General features: G+C 37.7%; 1 protein-coding gene across 1 annotated transcript; it reads right to left on the minus strand.

The window, feature by feature from the left end:
* LOC104915208 (DNA polymerase alpha catalytic subunit-like) lies at positions 1-26,301 on the minus strand. Its single transcript, XM_031557394.1, has 7 exons — positions 25,883-26,301; positions 8,295-8,327; positions 6,620-6,712; positions 5,945-6,150; positions 4,530-4,662; positions 3,810-3,941; positions 1-279 (listed from the first exon to the last, which is right to left on the minus strand). The coding sequence occupies exons 2-7, from the start codon at positions 8,319-8,321 to the stop codon at positions 16-18; spliced, it is 855 nt and encodes a 284-aa protein (XP_031413254.1). The 5' UTR covers positions 8,322-8,327; positions 25,883-26,301; the 3' UTR covers positions 1-15.
* Positions 26,302-26,374: the final 73 nt, after the last annotated feature.

Consider the following 26,374-nt stretch of genomic DNA (forward strand, 5'->3'; position numbering starts at 1 on the left):
TTCACTGTAGAAGCACTAATTTTCGGAAGCATTTATGAAATACACATTTAAACTCCTCACTTTGTCTCTTAATTCCTTGAATAAACTGAAGTTAGAATACTTACCTAACCACGTTGCAATTAGAACAGAATCAATTCCCTCTATAGGTTCACATATTCTAGCAACTACTGGATGTATTTGCTGTGACAAATAGTATTGAGTATCAATAGTAAGATTGTCTTGCTTTTGCAACTGTTCTGGAGCATATGCTCGCTGGCTGGCACTGAGATTTGATCCATCCTAAGACAAGAGACACATATGAAAGAGTGTGAAAAGTAACATCGACATTCAGTCTATACAAAGGATCAAGCTTCAAATATTATGTATTATTTTAACAAAAAATTGTTACACAATCACCCTTTTGGTTGATTTATTATGTATCCAATACAAATCCAACAGTGCTTAAAAAAAAAAACTGCGCTGCTGATGCTGGCATCAACTAGCAAGTTCAAGAATGTAAATCCAGCTTGTGTTATTGCAGCCTACACGTGCAAATCAGTAAGAGTAGACAGAGTAAACAGTTCCATCTGTCAATTCTGAAATGCACAATGAAGACACATTGTAACTATCAGCCCAGTTAAAAATATGCAGAGGGCATGCATTTTGGATTCACTTTGTACTAAACTGGCATTATCATTTTGCACAACAAGCAAATCCCAAGTCCTGGATATTAAAACTATATCTGTTTTGCTAGGAAATGTATGCTCTTTGATTCTATAAATAAACAAATTAAAATGAATCGCTAGAGAAGGACCACCGTTCATTGTCATGTGAATTATCAGACAGTGGAATAGTATCAATTTGAAAGAGTAAAAAATACTGAAAGAAACAAATGGTGACATCTCAAGCCAAAAAAGAAATACCACTCAGAGGTTTGGAGTATATTCCACTCTTTAATGGAATGCAACTTATTTTGTCTGTAGAATCACGCGACCAGTTCACAACTTCACTAGTAAATTTTATTTTTCACGTGTATTACAATTCTAGAGTAGAAATTAAAGCAGTATTTTAACAAATATTCAGTAATACAAGCAAACCTTAACAATGGGGTAGGGGGAAGTGGATGACTAAAGCTTATTTCTTGCTAAGTGCAAGAAATCCTTTTGTCTATTTTGTTTTTTTTTTTAATAAAATTGACTCATTGACACATTATATCTCAATTTTTCTGTTAAGACAAGATACAGGCTTCAATAGGGTCAGCAACCATGGACTGAAAACTCATCACTATTAAAGACAGACTGCAAGCCATTGGTCCCTCCTCCTCCTTTCAGACAACTTAGTATTCAGAACAAAATTAATTTAGGACTATTCAGCTCATCCAGCTGCTTTGCAAAAATAATTGTAATGCGATTCCTTCAGCTCCTTCTTTCAACAAGTACATTCTTCTCTTGTATTGTGCCACTGCTCAGCCATACCAATAGTCCAGCTCTCAGAAGTCTTGGCAGCTTCCTCATGCTGGGCTAAGGACTCTCAATTAAATATAAATCAGTATCATTCGGTTTTTAAAGATAAAGGAGCTGAAATATTAGGCCAGTGTAGAAATCACATTGCCAAGCCCATCCATTTTGCATAAGAGATCCTTTGGCCCGTGTAATCCAACCTATATATTTTTTTTCTTTTTAAAGGAAATCTGAAGTAGAATATATATTTGTGAGATAATTATATACAAGTCACTCATGCCAGTACTTAGCAACTAAGAGGTGTGTGCTTCCTAACACTTTTTAAACATTTAAAACAGTCACACCAAACATCCAAAAATTAAGCATGATCAACAACTGTGACTCCAGAACATCCCTCTGCCGTGAAACAGCAAATAATGCGTGACATACATTCCACACATATCACCTATGTTCTTCTACGTTCCCTTAGCACATGCTGTAGACAGTACCACCTAAGGAAGAACACTAACTGCTTCCAGTCTTCATCAGCAGAATTCAGCCTGCTGCTCTTTAAAGGCATAGACACAACAAACTAGTTTCTGGTCATCTTGTTTCAGAACAAAGTGCTAAATATTAAGCAATGGTCTAACACATGGTATGATCACTAACACCATATTGATATTAAATTAAACTAGGAGGAGGCTTACTGAATTTTACTGTAACAACTGTACGTCCTAGGACAAGCAAAATTTACCAGCAGGCAGCGAAGACGACAAGGATAGAAAACGGACTCAGTCAAGATTCATTTAGCAGAAAGCAGCCTCAGAGTAATTCCACAACAGTTCCCTACAGAACTTCATCAGGTGAACCAGCAGAGAGAAAGAAACTATGCCTGTTTTCTAAGGTGAAAACCACTACTGACAATAAGGAACATCAAATAAAAAGCGAATCCTAAGCATTCTTCAACTAGTTGTATAGGACTCTGAACAAACTTTCATCAAGAAAGTCTCTTCCCTTTGTTATGGGTTTTATACCCCCTTTTTCTTGAGTTTACACTCAGATTCAGAGTAAGGAGAACACTGTGGAGAAATGGCTGGAAAAGAACAGTCAACTCAACAATAATGAGAGGGGAATGGGTTAAAAGATAAATATGCGTTCCACTGCGGTGTGAGTTATGCTTCACACAGAAGGGTGTTGTAATCTCTTCCCACTTGCATGTAGAAAGGAGCATGGCACGTTCCTCCCATTGAACCACACACCTAAACACACTCATGCCATGTTCACAATGGTATTTTTGAATATCTTCCAGCAAGCAGCTTAATTTCAGAGTAAAGGAATGTGACTAAATGTCAGACTAGACTCCTTGAAGAGTCACAGTGTATGCAATGAAGTGTATGTATATATATTTATACGCAGACACATTTAAGGAGTTTCTTGGTAGTATTTTGGGGAGTGGAAGGAGCTAGCGATTGAATTCTATTCAATTCAATGTTCCAATGATGTTCCAATTTACAACATCTTTGCAGAAGGAAAAAAGAGTATCATGTTGAATCAACAAAACAAAACAGTAGTATAGGGTTGAGAAGAAAATAATTCTCTAACCAATAGGAAAGTTGAATAAAATTTGTAAAGATGTATTAAACGCACATTTGACACCATTACAGTGTCATATTTAGATAGTGCACCCAAATTTTTTGCAAAGAAAGCTCAAAAAAATGTCATCACTGTAGAAAACTGGAAAATATGTCTTTACTGTAAGATATACAAAAATAAGCAACCACTTCATTGTTCCAGCTGTCACTAAGATGATGTCATCTTCTGACGTTTTAAAAGCATTTACAAGATAAATACCCGAAAACAGAAAGCTCTTCAAAGTCCTCAGCCTAACCAACAGTTATTGAATCTGGCACTACCTCTACGAATTGAAAAGACACAAGCTGAGACCAGAATGATGATTATAACATTTAACCACTGTCACCAAAGAACTTTCCAAGAATGACAGGTTTTTCACCACCAGAATATTTTTCTCCTCAGAATAAGTATATGATGTTTCCTTTAAAATTAAGGTATTAATATTATTAACAGAAATTAATTCATGGAAATTTTATAAGTCACTATATGGAGATGGCCAGATGAACTGAATTGAATGTTAAGGTGGTTTTTCGTTGTTTTTTGTTTGTTTGTTTTTTTGTTTTGTTTTTTTAAGAAAAAAAAAAATTAAATTTAGAAAGCAAAAAAACCATCAAATTCAGTACAGAAAACTGACCATTTTAAACTACCATGTAATCTCACTACAAAGAAACATCAAAACATTCTTTTCCAGGAGTTGGTTTTCCTTGTTGTCTCTGAAGACTGTATGTTGTATTTAGCTATAAATAATGACATTTTTACCTGACAAATGATGTATGACACTGTATCTCCTGCCTTCACCTTTCGGCCTCCTTGAGAATTTATCCACATGGCAACGTGCACATGTGGTAAGCTTTTTTTGTCGGGATAATCCTGTGGATCTTTTGTCAATGCCTAAGAGATCAAAGAAGGAAACAAAAATATAACTATAAGAGAAGTATTTTACTTCAGTGATGGGCAACTCAGAACTTTAAGAGGCAAGATTATGTAGCAGCTATCTTCACTTATCTACTATTCACTAGGACATTTACAACACACATGCACAAACACACAAAATATGTGAAAACTGTAATACAAGTGTTTTCCAGACATTAAGCTTTAGGTAACTAGTCATACATACTTTTAAAATGTTGTTATTAATAGAATGAGAGGATGTTTTTAGAATTACTGTTCAAAAAGGCATTGTAGTGAAAATGTCATAGTCCAAAACTGAAATATAATGGAATTGTGTTAAAAATAAACTAGGTGAAAGCTGAAAGCATTGTGCAAAATAGAAAAATACCAGGTCTTGATCATGTTTTCAATCAACTCAACTCAAATGGGTGCAAATGAAAAGATTCACCTCAGAATTCTTTGTGAGAGCTTCATATCCACTCCTGTTATTTCATGGTGTCATAAGGACCAGAAAGACTTTTATCAGGAGTCAGTATCAAGAACAGTAAAGCTTTACTGAGGCACAAAAGAGTTGTAGACTTCATTTACCTTATTTATTTCAAACTGATTTACTGGGATCTGGCCATTGATCACATTTTCTCCAATTTCTATAAGCCGCCTTTGAATATTTTCCACAATTACATCTCGGGGCTGATCAGAAAGAATCTGGCCAATTACATAGCTGCAAAAAACAGTTCAGAAGAAAAGAAAAGCTTAAAATAAACAAAACAAAGACAATGCAATAAACAAATTCCTCGCTTCCCAGGGTTACTTCTGCAAGCTAAAGAACCTGAAGATGAAGTCTGATCCAAAATTTAGAGAAATTTGCCAAGATATTTCCTGTCTTGTTTTAGTTTATTTATTCACTCATTTACTAAAAGCAAATTATTGTAAATAGTTCTAACGTTTAGCAGTGATTTGGAACTGTCGAGACCAACTAGCTTCTGTTTTCCGTTCCTGTTTTATTTTGGCATTTATTATTCTTTACCAGGTATCTACAAGGGGCAAGGAGGGAGCTGGAGAGAAGAGAACATACAAAGTTAAAGTAAGCAAAGTCTTGCCTATTTCTGTATGTGGTTGGAAGATCTGCCAGCTGCAGAAGAGTTAGTCACTAAAGAACACTCTCAAACATTTGTATAGCTTTAATTACTAATACATTCCTAGCTTGGAAAAATTTGCTTCTATTATGATGCATCTTTTCTTAGAAAATGCAAGTCTTAAGAACAGTAAGCAAGTGTGTGGTGTATTTTTACAAATGTAAAAAAGTATTCATTTTTGGATACATTTGAACCACAATTTATTTAAGTCTTCAAGACACAGTATGCAGTGTAAGTTGAGTCAGTCCCCTGATCACCACCTCTTCATCCACTGCAGTTTTTTCTTAAAAGTATTATTTTCATTGAAGTTAAGCACAAGAATGTAAAAATTCATAAATCATCAATCCGTTATCCATCATAATGAAGTATCAGAAGAATCTCAATGAAAAATGGAAGAGAATCAGTCCTTAATGAAGAGATCTTTTCTCTTACACTTTTCAGATTGCACACAATACACTTTCAGCTTTAAAAGATGCTGAGAGAGCTGACCATCAGTATCCTTAACCATTCTTGAAAAAAATCTGAACCTGTGACTCCAAACTATAATAGCACCTACCATTTTCACAAGATTCCAGCTGTGGTTATTAAGCTACATACATAAAACTGCAGCAAATCAAATGCACAGATTCCACAGAAGGTATAAAAGCAGTTAGTAGAACCAGGGACATCTGAACTTGCACAAGCATAATCTGTTACTGGTGCCAAAGTGTAACGTTTACCATTTCCTACAAAAAATCAGTGAAGACACTCTAACACTGATGTTAGCTACTAGTCTATCGGGTTCAGGACATAGCCACATGATACCAAATGTTTATGAACCACATAGTGCTTGAAACAGCAAAAAGACAACAACGCAAAGAAACTCACTTTCCAGTTTCTTTTGCAAGATCACACCAGTCTCTTCGGACTATATCCAACCCTTTCAGTTCTTGTTTAGTCACATATTTCCCATCCCCTGTTGGTTCCACAGTAAGGGCAGCATATTTCTTCTTCTTTAACAGTAGCAAGGACTTGAAGACTCCATCAATATCAATCTCCAGCAATTTATACAACTTGTTCACTTCACTTTTGATCTGTGAATGTACCAATATTAAAACCAAATGCAACACCTTAGAAACTGTGAACAAATTTAAATTTCATGAAGATAAGTATCATTTTTAAGTTAAAAACAAGTAACACTACACACTGTGTGTTTACATACATGTTTTAAAGACTCAGTAGAAGCAGTTGTGAAATCAATGAAATTAGAATTAGTTGTAGAAACAAGCATTAAAGTTAAGATTCATCTTTTAGCTTCCTAAGGAATTACCGTCTGCCACATCCACCTCCATATAAAACCAGACAGTGTATGGAAGCACAGGTCAGAACACAACCTTGCAAATACCAGACTCTGGGACTTTTTATTAGGGCAGTTACTCCACCAGCCTCTCAAATAAATTACACAAGGGATTTCAGAGTAGGAACAGGTAGAAGATGGTTACTTACAATACAGAAATAGCTTTATTAAAAGAAATTTAAAAAGAAAGAAAAAATAGTCCCTACCTTGTTCCCCAGCTTGAAGACTTCATCCAAATTGGTGCTGTTAGTGTTTATCATAATGGAATCTGTGTCTCCATAAATCACTTCAAGATTCATCTAGATGAAACAAATTGTTTTGAAAACTAAATCCACTCTATTTCTTTCAAGTCTCCTCAGTTTCAAGACTCAAGGAGATCACTGTCCATATATCATTTCTTAAATACTAAAGAGTAGAAAAATGTAAATTTTTACTGCAAAGTCTGTACATTTCATTATGACACATTTGAATTCAAAGAGAAAAATGAAACAAACCACTGTTACGCTAAAAACAACTCAGCATTCAGTTGCATACTGGATACTATAAGTAGTTAAAATTTTACCATGTGAATATTGGAAAAATAAGGAATTGAACAGTTCTACTCTTGAGAAACAAGAGGAATTCTAATTACCAATAAGTTTGGATTGTCAGGACACAAGAAGTTCATTTAGATTCAAAAAGACTGCAGGACATGTTCATGCTCTTCAGATAAGACATTTAGCCAATAGGTTTTAAGTATAATACCACAGTTAGGTATCCAACTTCATTTGTGGTCATCACAATACTATTGCAAAAAAGCCACTCTGGAGTACAAACCAACTCCAAAACAAAAAAAGCTTCAGCAAACAGTTTGGAGATACTTCACTCAACAGAAGCATTGATTAATAGATACAGAAAATAACAATACCACAGTATTGTCTAGTTTAGGCTGCTGTTCTTTCATATTTGTTCAAAATATGCATATATTTTAAGATTCCTGTCTTACACTCCCATCTTTTTACTTCTGCTCTAATTCAGTCACTGGTGTCGGTCCTCCCCTGGCCAGTAGATCTTCCAGAGAGCCAAGACTGCCTTCTGGATAATGATGTAGCCACCATGATTCAAAATTTTTTTTAACCCTCAAGTTCAACAACTGAACAATTGCAGCTGGAGATGAATACAAACACCTACTCGATTTCTTCTCTTTGACTGACTTTCTGCCCTTCCTATTACCTCTCATTCTGATCCATGTAGCAAACACCCCACTCGCAGAAGACTGTATTCAAACAACAACCAGACTTTTCATAATCAAGAGTGACTGTAGGATAATGGAGCAAATTCTGGACAAAATGAATCACATGAAATGCACCTGAGGTGCACATGAAAGACACAGCAAGGAACTGAAAAGAAAAACTGTCACTACCAGTAAATGTCACCAAAACATGGTCAGATGCATTCAATGACATGGTATTAACATGAAAAGTGAGAACCTAATGTCTCCATTGGTGAAGAATCAATGCAGCTATAAAACCACAGCATGGCTATGTCCATGTTAAACTCCATAGTCAGAAAAACACCCCGTGACAGAGTTTAAAGGATGCCAAAAAATAAACCATAATAAAACACTAGAACACATAATGTAACAGGTCTATGAGTAAACTCTAATTAGCACTGTTGCTAATTTGCTTGAAACAGTTGCACACAGGCTTCAAGCAGGGACTAGATCATATCTGTGGTAGGAAAAGAAAAAAGCTATAATCCATTAGGAAGGATTACATTTGTAAACTAGGCATCCTAAGATGTGATTTCAGGTCTATTTGGGTTACAGTTCTCTTGGAATAAAAAAAATTCACCAGGTGTGCTCTTTAAGGGTTGTTGTTTAATGAAAATGCTCAGCATTACCTTTTGCACCATCTCCTTGGTATGCATCAAAATCTGAAATGAAAAAAATAATCAAAGATTAGCATATGATATAATTACAAGCTAACGTGTGCAAACATATCCATTAGGTTGCTAATTCCAAATGCTCTCACCTTTCAAAACAAAGCAAACCACCTCTCTCCTGGCAACACACAGTCACCTTGATACTCCTATTACATGACTAAATTCTCATCTGACCTTATATTAATGCTATTATTAACTCCCCTAAAACAAGATTAAAACAAATCTCAAAATTGCACATGCGTACACATTCTACAATTAAAAACAAAAACAAAAAACAAACAAAAAAAAACCAACATACAAACCCACAAAAAAAAATTGAATCAAATGCTCAAGTAAAATCTCATCAGGAGGAGCCAGAATTAATGTTCTTTCAATAATTTAGGTCAATCATCTTCTGCATATGTTTCATCTCAGCTCTTGCTATTGTTGAGGCTTTTCTCCAAAAAAAGGTTCTAACTTATTTTATTCAGTATCACCTGGATGGAGTCTGCTTTCCAAGAATGTACTCTAAAGGTTAATTACTGTCCAGTGATCTCAAAATAGATAATCAAAAGGCAAACTCTTTGGGGAAAACTGAACTGGGACTAGAAGATGGGATGCAGATGTTAAATCAGTGGGTAAACCTGTGTGTTAACCAGGGTTGGCTCCTTGGCCAGGAGTACATTCTATGTTCCCCCAATTCCTCTGAATTTAAAAATAGCTATAGAGACCTCATACAAGTAGGCTGCTGTCTCAATATCTAATACTCCACATAGTGAAGAGAGGTAGAAAAGTTTATCATTTGAAGCAAGAGACATTGCTGTAGTGTAGACATGACCAAGCAAATCAGCATCATGAAAAGTGTAGCTGCAGCAGCAAGGGCTTGGTAAAGTTTGCACAGCTACATGAGAGGCTTGGCAAGTGTTTAAATGCCTGGTGTATTCTGTGCTTTGCTCTCTTGCAGATGAACTTTTACATGTATCCAGGTTGGCTTGTTTAAACATGGTCCAGGTTTGTTTACTCTGTACCCTAGTTGCATCAGTGTAGTTAAACCATTCTGGTTAACCAATTACAGCAAAATCAGCCTCATGAACTGGATGCAAAAGTTGCACTTTCACTACATTCTTCAACTACATTACCTTCAACTGCACTCTCTATTTTTTCCACTTCCAAACTTCATCACCTTGCCCCACGTACTGTAGGCTCTACTCTAGAAAATCCCAGTGCCAGTCTCTCATTATTTTAATTCCTATGCTTCCTTTCTTCATCTTTCCACCCTTTCCCAGTTTCCAGTACTTAGTTCACCCATTTCACTCTATGACCATTCTCTTTCTTCCTTTTCATGAAACCTGTTCTCCTCCTCCCTCCAACATCTGGTCCATTCCTTCAGTCACCTGGCCACATTTACACCATATTCTCAATTTTGCCAGGCTGCAGGTGCTCTGGCACATAGTTCCAGGCTGTGCTTGGATCCCTGGCTCCCATCCTTACCTTCCTCACTCAGTATAATCATCAGAAGTTTTTCAATTATTCCTGTTAACAGTCCTCTTTACAGATCCTGTTTAAGTAACTTAATTTCCTTTTATAACAAGTTCACTAGTCCAGATGACAAAGGAAAGACATTTCACGTTATCTTTTGGGAAACCTTTCAATACTGTTTCTCACAGTATCCTTGTGGGCAAAATGTCCAGCACACAACTAGATAAAAACATAATCGCAACATGTGAGTAACTGGCTCAGGCCTGAAGAGTTATAGTGAATCAGGGTTAAGTCAGGCTGGTGGCTAGTCACTAGCAGGGTATCCCAGGGCTCCATTTTAGAGCCAATTCTTTTTAATATTTTCATAAATGATTTGGATGAAGGACTAGAAGACGTTTTGAGATGTTTTGTTAGGGTGGAGGGGCCTTTAAGAGAGATCTAGACAAGTTAAGAGTGCTGGGCAATCACCAACTGCATGAAACTGGTCAAGGTTAGGGGCAGTTAAGTAACAGGACAGGGGAAATGGCTTTAAACTGGAAGAGGGTAGATTTAGATTAGATATTAGGACGAAATTCTTTACTGTGAAGGTGGTGAGGCACTGGAACAGGTTGCCCAGCAGTGCTGTGGATGCATCCTCCCTGGAGGCATTCAAGGCCAGGCTGGCTAGGACTGCAACCTGTTCTAGAGGGAGGTGTCCCTGTCCATAGTTGGAACTAGATAATCTTAAAGGTTCCTTCCAAAACATTCTGTGATACGATTCCATAAGTTTAACAAGAGTAAGTGCCAGATTCTACACCAGGGAAGGGGCAACTCTGTCTACGCATGCCAACAGGAGATGAGATGCTGGAAAACAGCATGGCTGAAAGAGATTTGGAGATCTTAGTCAAGAGCAAGTTGATCATGAGCGTGTCCAGGCAGCCGTTAGAGAGGATGACTTTAAACCATTTGTTAAAGTCAAGATAAACTTGAGGCTATTAGGACAGCCTGAACAATTTGGTGCTGTAGCTTTAAAGACAGTCAAGCAATGCACCATTTTTATCAGATTATATTAAATTTAATAACTCAGTTAAACTTTGGTGGTTGTTTTGTGTTTTTTGTTTGTTTGTTTGTTTTACCATGCATTAAATTGCAATACTCCTTCATCACATTTGCCAAAGAAACATACTTAAAATTCAAGAAGTCTGAGACAGAGAGGCAAGCTGTAGGAATCAGCAGGGATGAGAAAGGTAAAAGGACAAACAGGGTAGAGCTGGCCATGTTCACGGGGAATAAGACTGTCTTCTGGGAAATCCCATATCCTGCTGCCAGACAACAATTCTGAAATAAAGGCATCCATCTATACTTTGCAGTACACAAGCAGGATAAGAACCTTGGCATTCCTTCAATATTAATATCAAGTGTCTTTACTATTGCTGAATCTTGAAACCATCATAATGATTGAAACTAGAAAGTATGATGTTCCACTGTGCTTTTTCAGGTTGCATTAAATTATGCACCACACTGAAGCTATTCTCACTGACAATGACATTCTTACTTTCGTAAGACTTAGCTTTGTAAACTTAATATTTTCCTTCAGTGTTGTTTGTTGATACACATTTTCCAGCCGCTTTCTTCCTCAAAGAAGAAATTTCTGCACATAAGGATGGAGTAACTTTTCCAAAGTTACAAAGGCATGGATCTAAGCACATATAATATGCCATACTCCTCTTCAAGGAACCTAAGGAAAGGTTAGGCTTCAAGCCACAATATAACCTGACAACTGCCACACAATGAATGCCCTTAAAGGGGTTACTTCCCAAGCACATACGGTTACCTATGAATTTATACTCTCTGAGTCAAGTTCAAAACATCCAGTTGGTTTAGAGACCATCCACTGATGCTACAAATTTGGTACTCGGATAACATGATGCTTGAACTCTGCTGAAGTCTCAGACTGCAAAAAGCTGAGTTGGCCTCAATCTTCTACGTAGACAAAGAAGAACAGAGAAATGAAGAACAGCAGAACAAGGAGTCTTAATGGCAGATTCTCTCTGTGCTGTATGTACTCAGGTGTGTACAATTCCATTTTACTTAAAATCGTTAAAAAAGTATTCTACTCATTCCTTTCCTAAAAAAAGTGATTCAGATGGTACTGTCCCACTACTTTTACATGAAATTTCAATTTTTTTCTAACGTCATGGCATCAACCTTCATATACAGTCATTAGCATTCTAGCTTACTCAAACTCCCCTCTTCTGTAACTTAATAGATGACTCCTACAGAAAAAGGCTCTATCTTTTCCTGAGTACTCCAAAGGGGAAACAGGAGTCCCTGAAGCAGAATTAAATACATTGGACAGAGACGTGAAGAGACTACATATAAAAAGAAAGGCCTACCATTTTTTGCCCTCAATAATTTCTGGCAATTTCTATTTCATTCTCTGAAATAATGCTATCTATAAAAACAGAAAGATAATATTTTTTTAAATAGAATTATCTTCAACTCAAAAAAAAAGCTTTGGCTGTGCAAAGACCATTTCTGAATTGTCTCTGAGAACAGAGAGGATGTAGGTTGTAGGTAATTACAAGAGGGTCACAGACAAGTTAGCTTCATCAAGTGATTGGCATATGTTAGTGCTACCCATTCTGACAGAAGATCACTTGTAAGTGCCAACAGCTACAAAACAGAAGGTTATAAAGACTTGCTAAAATTCATTAATAAGGCAGTCAGTAGTTATCTGATTTCACAGCAACACCTGCATATTTATCTTCTCATTACCAATTGGATGATGGAATTTTTTTCAAGCACATTTCAAAAATCTGCCAACTTCAAGTATAAAAAAAATAAACTTTGTGCTTAATTTTTCCCTTAACAAAGTACAGCTGTTGAGAATAATTGTTCAAGATCTTACCCTGTAATGTCAACTGCAGCAGAACAAAGAGTATTTAATTAGCAAATCTATCCAGTAATTCAACACCTATTATATAAAATGCCTTCGTGATTTTATTCAGGATAATTTGCTAAGAGGGTTATTACTGACATTCAGATGAAATTTAAAATTCCTACGCAAGTCGAGTCATAATAGCAGTAATGATCCCCCCAATCAGGAGATACTGTGTCACACAAGGTTCTTTTGCAATGCAGCAGCCGATTTCCTGACTTCTTAATTCCTGGGCTCGGCTCAGTGAGAGCCCTTCACACCAATATTTCAGTCAGCAATACATCCTTAATGGGACTCTATTAAAATACCTAGAATAAAAATGACTTCTTTTTTTTGTTAAGAAGAATGACAGCACTGCTATCATATCAATCATTAGCAGTTTCTCAGAAATGCGCAGCAAAGGAAGGGAGGCTTACAGTGAGGCTGGGAAGACAGAAGAAAGGAGGAAGAAAATAGGAAAATTGTTACTCGTTAGTTTCCTTTTGCAAATAATATTGCGCCGCTCATGAGAGCTGGATTGTCTCCTATTGCAGGCAATCCAAGTAGGAAGAATTAATTGCCTGGCAACCCATCTGTACAGCCATGCCCCCTCCCCCCCAACAAACATATACTTCTAAAAACCTGTGAACTCCTGCGCACAGTGAACAGCTGTGAGATTCTAGTTTAACTTTTTACTTGCAAAAGCGAGACTAGCAACACACGCACGCTCTCGCCCATGAAATGTGAGTCGACAAACTGAAACGTTATAATTGCAGACCATAAATCAAAGTGCAAAATTCTGTCCTAATTTGACTCCCAACTTACTAATTACTTAATTAAATGGGAACGTGATTTAAGAAAGGGAATGATTAAGAAAAATACAAATATACCAAGAACAGTTTTTTTCCGTTACCTCAAGTATCTTTTGACATACCTATTTCAAAGCCACTAAAGAGCATCTTCCAACAAGAGGATTCTGGTGTGAAAACAAGCTAACATTTCTAGCTGAGTTAAAAAGCAATGGGACAGGGCACAAAGCTAGCATACAAAGCAAAGACCTCTGCCGAACACATACAAATTCTCTGCAGACTCCTGGGATCAAAGACATGAAGGAATGGAAAGGGAGACTTATGTCAGGTTGAAGAGACTTAGCAGAGTGATTTCAAAAATAATGCATCAAAGGTGTATCAAGAGAAAGAAAAATCATTTCTGCCTTTGAAAAACTCTAATGGCCTTGACAAAAACTACATTTTTGAACACTATCCAGTGGATATCCTACTATATGCCTGTTTTTTGCTAGCTTGGGTGTTCACTTGTCTAACTGAACAGTAATATTTCTGATTTGAGCTTTAACAATTCCTCTTAGCTATTCCCTCCCATGATGAAGAGGAACAGACAGAAAGAACTGTCGTCACTACATATCACCATAATTAATCCACATAAGCACTTACAACCTTTTCACTAGCTTTGCTACTATTTTGTGCTAAGTAATCTCTAAACCCTGGCTGCAGAATACTGCAAGATGGCTTCTTTAGGGAGGATCTTCCAAAAAAGATTTCTCCCCCTCAATAAAAAAACACATCATGAGAAGTGAAACAAGATAGAGACCTTGTTTGCTACAAATAATGAAGCAGCTCCGTAAAGTTTTCATCAAACAATGGATTTGATTTAGAAAAGTTTGAGTGACTCAATCCAAAGAGTTAATCAACATGTTTGCTTCAAAGAATTTGTATTACATATTTGCTTTACTCAAACAAAGCATTCACAGTTTTATTTCCAAAAAAAATATAAGTTCCCAGGGAATATCAACAGCATCAGAAATATACCACACCATGCAGCCAAACTTTCCCTCCTGGGTATCATCCCCGGAGGCATTCAAGGCCAGGCTGGATGTGGCTCTGGGCAGCCTGGTCTGCTGGTTGGCGACCCTGCACATAGCAGGGGCGTTGAAACTAGATGGTCATTGTGGTCCTTTTCAACCCAGGCCATTCTATGACTTTTTCAGAGAAACTGAAATCACCTGCCCATAGTCTACTCAACAAAGCTGACAGACATCACAACAACAATGCTAGATGGCGTGCATAAAATCAAAATTGGGCGGTGCACCAAAACCAAAGGGAGATTGGTTCCAAGACACAAAGCAACACACACAAAAATCCAGCGACACGTTTACATGACAACAAAAGTTAGGGTCTTCTGCCTCACAAACAACAGAAAATGCACAAAGAGGCAGCATTAGAAATGTTCTGAACACAACAAAAATCATGCGTATGTTTGTCACATTTTGACAAGGAAAGCAAAGATGACAGTAAAACACTGAAGAGGATGATGTGAATCAAATTACAACTTGAAGACAATGTTCCCTTGGTACCAGAAACAATTATATCTTTAAAATTCTACAATACCTCCGCTTTGAGTACTTGTGATGAGCTTTGATAAGAAAACAGGAAAAAAGAATTAATTCTTTATTAAGTTGTACCATTATTAGTCATTCTGCACAACATGTAACAAATTATGCTACTCTGCAGCAAATTTTGGCTATTTTGGAAATAAATGTTTTGATACTAGGATGGAAAATAAACACAGAAACACACTCTTACATCTTTGGACAAAGTTACAAAAACCCCACACACCACTCCCCTCAAACATCTCCTGTGTAGGAAATTCATTTAAAATCCTGCAAAAGAAGAAATGAAATGCTTAATAACAAAGTTGAACACATGACTGAAAAGAAACTGATTCAGTTCTTACCCCACTTTTGTGTTCTCAGAAGTATTAAGAACACAAAATCAGAATGGATGACAAGATCTTAAAGGCGTATGTATGGCATGAGCATTTCTTAACTCTGAGTCTGGTAATGCTTGTTCCAGAGAAACCACATTACAGAACCAGCAGCAGTTCCCAGTAAAAGCACCAGGGCTCACAGTCCACCCCCTGAATTATTTTCTTCCTGAGCTACTCATTCAAAACAGAAAACCCAAAATGGATGAAAAAGCAAGGAAGGTTTTTTTCCCCAACTATTTTAGTCTATTCAAAAAAACAAGATCTGCAATACATAAAGCCCCTTGAAGAACATGGTACTCAAACCAATTTTAGTTCATTAACTCTCCTGAATAATTTTTTATTTAAATCCATTAAATACATCTATGCTTGATGAACACTTTGTACTTAACTGTAAGATGTAAGAAAACCTTTTGTGCATTTCAAGTACATTGCACCTACATCAAAAGCTAGGTTTATCACAAACCTAGAAGTAAAATCACATCTAATAAACAGAAATATATCAAGCATCATTTATTATTTCCTAATAAAATTAAAATGTGTGTTAAGGTGTTGTTCAATATTTAAATGAATACAGACAAGTATATTCTCCTCAGAAGAAAAAAAGTAGCATTTACTTTACTGAAATGAACATTTAGACAGGAAGGCTTTATTTTGGATTGTTTCTGAAACAATGAGCATTATTAAAATAAAAAAGGTTTTTACTGAAAAAATATGGCCTTTTCCTTAAAGAATTGTAGACAATTCTACGGTAAGTATACGGAACTGAGCAATGTCTGACACAGGTATATTCACTTAAAACAATCTTGAAATGTTATCAAAATTGAGAGGACATGCAAGCCTTGCTAACAAATATTGCGTTTGAATATTATGTCCATCAAAAAATTGTTGCTTGAAGTGCTTTAAAACTAAACTGTTCTTTCATCATGACTAAGTGGTCTTCTATCAAAACAAGATCTATTTAAATTCGGAGATGTGTTTTAGCCTCTAATTACCCACCAAAAAAAGTTCTTATACCTAATTTCTTAAATGTCACGCAATATTTTCAAACAGCATGTAATTTTGTTTCATTAAACTAGATGTATTTAGACAACATGACAGTTGTTTACGTAAAATTAAACAATACTAATTCATCTTTCATGTTTGTACAGCTAGTGCTGGCAGCAAGGCTTCAGTTTTTATGATCACAGAACCCTGTTTGAGGGATCAAGAATCAGTTGGGCAATGCAGGATTCATCTGACTACACAGGGCAAATTGATCTTTGTCAACTGGCTGCCCAAGCTGATAAGAAAGGCATTAATTTGGATTGATGGAGGTTGAAGCACATGATCAACTACTAAGGAAGTGGAAGACTAAGATGGGAAGGGTGGGTATAGCACAGGGATAGGTACCTGGTTCTATATTGTGCAGTAGCTGTGTTAGTGATATAGATGATGGTGCAGAGTGCACCCTCAGCAGGCCTGCAGGCAGTGCAAAACGAGGAGTGTCAGAGATACTAGATGGGTAAGCTCCTGTGCAGAGGGACCCCAACAGGCTGGAGATACCTCACGGCCTACAGGAAGCTCACAAAGTTCAGCAGAGGGAAATGGCAAGTCCTTCCCCAGGGGAGGAAGAACCCAACGGACTCTGGGACTGACCAGCAGGAAAGCAGCTTTGTGGAGAAAGACCTGGTCATCCTAGCAGATGCTGTGCTGTCCACAGTCCAGTGATGTAACCTAGTGGCAAAAAAGGCCTGGGGAATCCTGGGCTGAATAAGGCAGCGTTGGCAGCAGGTGATCCTCTCCCTTCACTTGGTACTGGTGAGACACACGAGGAGTGTTGTGTTCTGCTGAGCTCCCTGATACAATAAAGATGCACATATACCGCATCAAGTCCAGCACAGGAGCACAAAGATAATTATGGAAACAAGAACATTCTGAAAGCCTCCAAAATAATCCACTACAGATCTAAGACTCTCTGATTAAGGAAGCAGAAGTTCCTGCACATTCAGCTTTCTAACTCTACTGGGATGTTTAGTTTTGCACTGAGCTACTCAAACCTAAAAGACAAGAGAACAATCAGGTATATACAAATTGCTAGTGATCATAATTGCTCCTAAAACACAAAGTATGTGCTAAAAGCAAGTTCTTTTAGGATTGCTCAATCAGGCAAAAAAAAAAAGAGAATCTACTATAAGATGAATCTTGTTGCATCAATGAAGTAACTGAACAAGACTTTTGTCATGCAGAAGCATATACACAAAGCAATGGAAAAACTGTTATTTGAAGAAAGGAAACCTCAGTCTTTTGACAGAGCCATCTTTCCTTGTTAAGATAGATAACTGAAAGAAATGCAATAAGGCTTATTTCAATTCCAAAGAATAATGAAGCCTGCATGAATTCAGCACTTGTAGTAACAAATGAAGATTTTACCAAGGTACCTATGCAGGACTAATTAATTATAACAGCTTAAGTCTCAGAAACTCACAATCACATTAGGTATTGATCAAAGTAATGAAAAGATAGGAGTAGGGCAGGTACCACACCCAGTACCTTTGCCTTTGGCAGCTCTTAACTGTCTTCTTCGATGATATCAAGGAATGAAATTAGTTTTCATCTCTGTGTGGGACACTTAACCTATTCTGCTTCAGGCAGGACCTAGTGATTCTTCCAAGGATGTGAAAAGACAGCAAGGAGCATGCATGGTTAATAGCATGAAGTCTCAATCAGATTTCCTATTTGTTCAGAGTGACCTCTGCACAGCACTTGATGAAGCAGATCTGGATACAGACAGAAAGAGTTTCTAAGAGTGCCCACCAGAGTCAGCCACAGTCTTTTCAGATCATCTCTTCAAAACGAGCTTCCTGAATTCTCTATGTCTGCCTGACCTAAAGAAATGAAGATGAAGCTCCTGACGACATAAAAGACCTCCCAGAAACAAGTAAGTATATACAAAGCACGTCAGAAATAAGATCTACAGGGCTGACTGATGATTCTAAGACACACAGCTAATTTCTGTCATGCATTGATACCTCCATGTAGACAAAAAAGTAACAAAACAATAATTTTAAAAGCTTAAGGCTTTTAAATATATACATATTTTTTACCTTACTACAAAAGAAAATTACCAGTTAACAATCCTAAATAGCCTGTTAAAAAAGAAAAAATAAGGCTTGCTACTGTAAATCAGCAAGAGGAACTATAGACGGTACTGGGGCAACTTCATCTTCCAGGCTTTTCCTGTAAGGAGGTGCAGGAAATTAAAAAACAAAGCAATTGCCAATGGAAATTACTCCCCATTCACATATCCACAAGAGCATACAAGTTATAATGAACACTTAAAGGAGTTACATACAGATTCATGTTCAATGTCACTGGGACTTCCACAGAAACACGTCTACAATTTCATGAACATATACTAAGAAAAGTTCAGCCTTATGCAAAAGCAGATTCCTGGAAGGGATCACCTTCTTTTCGGTCTTCAATATTTTAGCAGTTAATGGTCAATTGGTTAAATACCAAAACAGCAATTTAAAGCATTTTTAAATACCATTTGTCTGCTCAATATCCTGTCACATAACAGAGGACACCGGCACTGTTTTTAGAGCCAGAAATAAGTCAGAGGTATATGAAAGCATTCAATTTAATTTTTCAAGAACTTAATGAAAATAGATGACAGTTTCAGAAGTTACTTTCATGTACTGGTCTGTCATTAAGCACTCCACGTACAGTCCATTTCAGTATTTAGAGATTCCAGATTAGTAACAGTATGGCTTTGTTACTGATGGAACCAAGTTGTTAAAATATCATTATACTATACCACAGGATACAGATTTGTTTGTTTGTAGTAAAGAGAATGGTAATATTAAGATTAGAAAAACAAGCAAATGTATTAAACTGACAACATGACCCTCTTGGAACTCAAGCCAAAAACTAACTTTCAGCCACATATCAGATTAAAGTAGTAGAGTTTTACCACTCACACAATCCACATAATTCACCTAAAATGGCATTACTCAACAGGAATACATTTCTATTCTAGGGATGGAAAAACCTTAATTATAAATGCAACTAAAGCATACTACCCTCCATAAATCCATTACTGCAAGAGAAGCATGCTGATTATTTTTAAATCCTTAATTTGTCATTTAGACCTACTGTTATCTCATTTGTAAAGAATTCAAAACACATTTGCACAAAACTGGCTTTCTAAAACATTAACTGTGTTTATAAATCTCTCGCTTATTTCCCTACAGTTTGACAGGATTGATTTTGTGCTACATACTTTAACTCAATCAATCTTTGACTTTGAAAATTTTCATTTAAATTCTTCATCCCACAAATTCAGTTAAAGAAAGAACATCACAACCTAAAGGTTTTGTTTAATCTAAAAACATACGTAACAAGCTTTCCTATTTCTTATTACTTTGAATCATTAATAAAAAAATCTCAGCTTTCACTCATATGCCAATGAAGCCTTCTTTCAAAGCTCTCTCTTGCTTTCACTCTTCAGTTTAAACAGAAGGCACCAGTACTAATTTACATTATTGTCACACCAGTCATTCAATATCCTCATTAGAATTATATCTGAAATGAGGCCTGCAGGGCCTTGAGAAAAGTTTCAGTGCCAACATCATAATCCAAACACAAGCCCTGGTCAACAGCGGCTTAATTTTGTCCACTGCTATTACAGACACAAGCACTGCTAAGCTGTTTTGTAATGCCTTTAGATTACAGCAGGTGGCTAAAAAACAAAAACAACATCAATTAAAAAAAAAGAAAAAGAAAAGAAAAAGAAAGCATAAGGAATCACAGAATCATAGAACTCCTTGAGTTGGAAGGGAATCCTATATTTCACTAGTCCAACTCCTCTGCTTCAAACAGGGACCTACAGATAGATAAGGACACAATATCAGAACAGAAATACATGTATGAGTTTTCTAGCATTCCAAGATCTGATTTGAACTAAAACAAGAACAAACGATCATCTTACCATCAAAACAAATAACCACTCAAAAAAGCCCTACATATTTTCCGTAAAGAGCAGAGGAATATCAAGTACTCATAAAAAAAAAACACAAGCACTAGATTTTTTTTACTAATTCAAAAATATATCTGCTGTCTAGAAAAAAACCTGCTTACCAGCTTTGATGACACGGAAGAGATGCTGCTGCTTTCTGACATAGATAGCACTAATTTTTGTATAATTCAATTAGCTGCAAAACAAGAGATCTGAAAGGGTTTTCCCAGGAAATACACACTCAATGCGGCTGACAGAAGACCTTCTCCTTCATAACTCATGCTCTTTTCTGATGTAGTATATACTTAAAAACTTCATATTTATTAGCCTAGATATTTAGAATCATAGAATGGCACGGGTTGGAAGGGTCCTCAAAGTTCACCTAGTTCCAACCGCCTGCCATAGGCAGGGCTGCCAACTGCTAGATCAAGCACACCAGATCAGGCTACCCTGGACCCCATCCAACCTAGACTTTAAAACCCTCCAGGGATGAGTCATCCACAACCTCTCTGGGCAGCCTGTGCCAGTGCCTGACTGCCTTCTCTGTGGAAAAACTCTCCTGACATCTAATCTAAATCTTCCCTCCATTATTTTGAAACCATTCCCCCTTGTCCCGTGACTATTTTCCCATGTAAAAAGTTGATTGTCTTCATGTTTATAATCTCTCTTCTAATACTGGAAGGCTGTAGTGAGGTGTCCTCAGAACCTTCTCAACCATATTTCTCAATTATTTATTTCAACCATACATAGCAAAGCATTTACAGAAAGACAATACTTTCGTATTCAAAGTCAAGAACCAACCTCAATATGACGGATTTCAATAAATGTTATCCTAAAACATTTTATAGAATACTGAATTTATTAATTCTTTCTCAAGCTTATGACCCTATGATACTGACAGCTACGATCTTAAGGAAAAAAAAAAAAAGCTGAAGTGAATCTTGACAGCTCATCAGTTCATCTACTAGCCCATTACCATTCAGTTATTCATATCAACTACATATAACAATACGTCTATAATGGATCAGATGTGCCATCCACCTGAACTACTGCAGTTTTTCTATTTCAGTTTTCCCTTTTCATGTACAGTTGCTCTGCTACGATCCATCACATAAGAAAACTGTCACAAAGCCGAAATATGGCAAATTCAAAGTATTTGAATATTTATTTGATTAAAGTATAGAAGATTATCCTTATTCGGTTAAAGTACAGAAGATTATCCAGTAGATGAGAAAGGTAATTAACATCTAATTTCAAGCTTTTCAAATGAGCCTCCCCAACAACACTGGAAGAGTTCTACACTAAATAAGTTTCTCATTTTCATTCAAAAAGGCACACCTGGCAGACCAACAGTAATGGTATGAAAGAGAAAACAGAAGACAAAGAAGTATTCAAATCAAGGAAAAAAACATGTTCCACACTCTTCCACGTGTGCTTGCAGTCATCATCAACCAAGCAACATCTGAATAAACGAGGTATGCACATCCTGCCAGAGGTAATTTAACAGGTTAGATAGAAAAGATATTTAAATTTCTCAGAAGTCAAGCAATAAAAACAACCTACAAAGCCTAGTAGCACATAGACTTCTAGACTGACTTTCGAGATGGATTTGTTGACGACACTGGTGGCTGAATTTCCAAGCTTAAAACATCAGGCATATAGTTCTGTGCAACAGCAGAACAAAATCCCCAATTCACAATGGCCTCATCTTCAACCAGTTTATCTGCTTAGAGTATCAATTCCCCAGCACTGCCATAACATGTGCGCTGCTGGGACTTCCACAAATTATTTTGTATGCTTTGAGCATACATCTGCTATTTCTGGTACTAAACACTATTATTTCCCATATATTCCACATATCATTTTTTCCTCAAGGCTTTTCACCATGCTGTAGAGGACACCCTAAGCAAAAAAGGAAAACAGACCTCAAGAATCCAAGGACATAAGCTCTCCAAACATCTTGGTAATATAAGAAAATTGTTCAAACATTAGAAGAAAATATCCAAATGTTGCTACTAAAAATATATATGCATATATATACATGATAAGAATAGTAAAGGTACCGGCTAGAAGGAAATCTTCAGAACTTGGTAAACTAACATAGAATAAAAGTCAAGTTTGAGGCTCATGTCAGAGTCAAGCCCATTTAAAAGGCAATAATCTGTAGAAACACTAAAAACAAAGTATTTTTTTTTCCTTCACAGCCTGACATTTCACAAAAAAAATGCTTCTGATCTTAATAGCAAGCTACAGATGAGAGACTTGTAAGGCAGACATCTTCCATACTGATGCCTCCCTATAGAAACACTGGAAGTAGCTATATCCGAAACCATAGCTGTTCCAGGAATCCAAATCAGCAGTACCCACTAAAAGCTTGGGAGGAGGAGGTCACAACGTTTTAAGATAAGCTGTCCCCCACCTCCCTCTGCCAAAATAACAGATCTCTCTTGGATCAGAAGCAGCTTCAGAAAAATACTCCAATTGCTGCTCCTGCTGCGGAGACAGGAATTTATGATGGGCTATGGGAAGCACCCCACTGGCCTCAACCCTGAAACACGGATGAGGACTGCATCATAAAGGCCTTACACACTGTGAGGGATTGCCAAGTATACCATAAAACAAGAACACCAAATTACAATCCTAATCTTGCTTCTGAGCCCTGTATTTTCAGCCCTTAGCATAGATTTGCCCCCCACAAAAAGTATTAAGTTTCAGAAGAGGTCCACTGATTGATTCCTAATCTAACTGATTTGTAAGGCTAGTTAAGACATGGCCAAACTGTGTCCATGTCTTACTTAACATCAGTGTTCAAGCAAGTTTCACAGAATCTGATTACAATTGACTAAAAGTATCTTCCTTCAGTAATCACTTAGAATGAATTTTACATTAGCAGGATCAAGCACACGTCAGGCCTCAGTGGAAATGAAAAGGGCTTATAGTAATAGGATTTATAAATCCACCACATTAGGTTAATGGCTAAATGATTTACATGTAACTTTTCCCCCACCTCCTCCTCCTCACCCTTTAATGAAAAAAGAAGTAAAAAAAAAAAATCCTATATTTGGCACTTTTAACTGTGAGTACCAAGGCAAAAACAGACATTCATGTACTTCTTTTTAATTAGCTGAAAATTAAAAGCCATGAGTGACTCTTCATTAACTCTTTCAGAGCAAGAATAATCAATTCAATTTTTATAAAGCCAGAATGCTTGAAGACCCTTATGACCTATTTCAAATAAACACAATGAGCCATCTATGCACGCATAATGAAGCTGAAATGGTTTGAACCAATAAATATGCAACTGATAAAAATGAGATCCTTATTCTTCATAAATTGGCAGTAATGGAGTTCTTCATATGAATATTTTCAATCGCAGAGACGATTCTAAAAGCCCTTGCTCCTTCTCAGCCAGCAATTCAATCCAACTGTTAGTAGCAGTTACTAATGACACGGGAATACAGATGGCTTAGAGCCAGCACTCCCTCTCTGCAAGCATTGGAATGTCCTACACCATGTGGTAAACCAGGTGCTTTGTTTTGTTCGTTTGGCAGCAGAGGCTCTCATTTTCTGGAAATCTGAAAGGAAAGTCATTCAGCTGAGCCCCTGCAGCAGCAGTCACTTTCATCTGCTGCCTTCTCTGGGGAGAGGCAGGGAAAGGGCCTACCTGGCTCCCACTCGTCTCCAGAATGGGTGCCAGGTCAGGAAGGAAGGGTGAAAGCTCAAACTACACACACACCACCCTTACATTCACCAAAATTAATTAAAAATTGTCAGGTAAAAAGGTCAGCACTTCTCAATTATACGTTGCTTTTCATTTTCAGGTCACTGTACAGACATTAATAAATGAATCCAACACCATATGCTTAAAAATAGCTCATCAAACATCCACCCGTTGTCACAGGCATAGCTACATTAGCACCACCTCACTTTCTTTCCATGGCAGCAGCAAGCCAGACATCTGCTGGAGCAGAGCCCCTGCCCTGCTCTCCCCTCTTGACAGCCCTGGACATTGTGCCCCTCAGGTCGGCTCACCACAAAGGCTGGGCTTACACCTGCCAGCTCCTCTTGGGAAACGCGTTATCTGCGGCCAGCTCAGGCCCAGCAGCCTGACAATAGCCAGGAGGAGCCAGTCGCTCCCCAGTCCGGCCGGGTATCAGGTTCACATTCCTTCCCCACAAACACTTGTCCCGCGTCACACAAAAGAGTGACCAACAAACCTGATACAGGGTCGTTAAATTCAGACACTGAGGCACCACACAATGACCTTTAGAAGAACGATATTAACAGGTGGCTGGTGTCTAAAACAAATCATTATAGTACACCCTAGCAGCATGGAAACACATTGTCTTGTCATCGGCAATTGAATAAGCCCCAAGTAATGCTACCAGAATACAATTTTCACACTTGGGAGCTATTTTTCTTCTCCAGAAAACATCTCTGTTCGTGGAGCACAGGTGAGGAGCCGCAATGTTCAAATAGAAGGTATCTCATATGAAAATTTCCCGAGGGAATACGATGTTTCCACCTCTGAGCTCAAAGAATCCTGCTATCCACTCACAGATCACACAGGAGTTCTTCAAGATCGAATTCAAGTGTTGCCTGCTAATTTACCCCTCTTGAAAGTAGTCCACCGAAAACACATCCCTACTTCAATTATAAACAAAGAAATGGGTAATATAGCAGTTCCTAAGCAAAGTTCTTCAAAACCTGGATGAGAAAGAAGGCTACAAGCAATCAAATTAATTGCCCTCGCTCACTAATTAGTTTTCCCAACATCAATCATCTCAAGTTAGCAAGTTTTCATCAACTTTTAACCCCGAGACAAGTCACTGCTTTGACAGGAAGGACAGCTGTGGCAAAAGGCTGCAACGTTTTGGGAAAGGTGGCCATTTCCGACCACGTCCAGAGCTGAACTCTGCCTGGTGGGGGCAAAGAGGGGAGGGGAGCCCATGTTCCTCACCCTGACAGCCCTGCCAGGCCTCCTCGGCAGGGAGTGGAGTAGAGGACCCTGTTGTCCACCCCACACTGCAGCCTGGGCCACGTGTCACAAGCAAGGCAGCGAAAGGGGCCAGGCAGCAGATCGGTTTCCTGTCAGCTGCAGAACGGCAGACACTTAAGCTGCTCAAAGGCTTCTCATTCTTTGCTTTGGAAAGGGAAGAGTAGGTTCAAGGACACTACCAGCCTAATTTATGTTTTACACACAGGCAAAGCTATGATATCATACTTTAAAGCAAGAGGCTAACTGGTAACGTATGGCTTTGGTACTGAAACATGGATGGACGGTGGAAGGCGTTACAAAAATGCTCACAGTGAAATGCATCAGAGACATACATTGCTTGGAGTTTCATATGGCGGTGCAAGCCTTCTCAACTGCCTGCCCCTACAGCCATAAGCCAAAAGTGATAATACCTGTTAATTTGTTAGGGAGCAGCCCACAAGCACCTCAGTCGCAAAGTACATTGCACTCTCAACCTCCTGCATCCAGCTCCTCACTTCAAGCCCATCATTTTAATTCAGGCGATGGCGAGAGCTGAATTATGCGCATCTTTGGGAACATGAAGGCTCCCACCATGATTTATAAGCAACATGATATTGGTTTTCACTCTATCTAGTTGAAAAGTAGTACCAATGACCAACTTTGAAAGTGACTAGAAAGAAAAAGCGGATGCCTTGGCAGTAAAGACATCTAACACTTCAGGAAAAATAAAAATAGGACAGAAAAAGAGCTGTTAAGACAAAAGTTTGTAAGGTAGGTATATCAACAAAAAGCAAAAGCCAGCTGTACAACAAATCTCCAGTCTCCTTATATATGTGTCAACGGTTTACGGGCTGGTTCGGCCCGGTTCCGTGACTAGAAGGGCGGAGGGATCCGCGGATCCGCGCCCCCGGGAAAAAAAGAAA

Source organism: Meleagris gallopavo, chromosome 1 (genome assembly GCF_000146605.3).
Source record: "Meleagris gallopavo isolate NT-WF06-2002-E0010 breed Aviagen turkey brand Nicholas breeding stock chromosome 1, Turkey_5.1, whole genome shotgun sequence".
Classification (NCBI taxonomy): domain Eukaryota; kingdom Metazoa; phylum Chordata; class Aves; order Galliformes; family Phasianidae; genus Meleagris; species Meleagris gallopavo.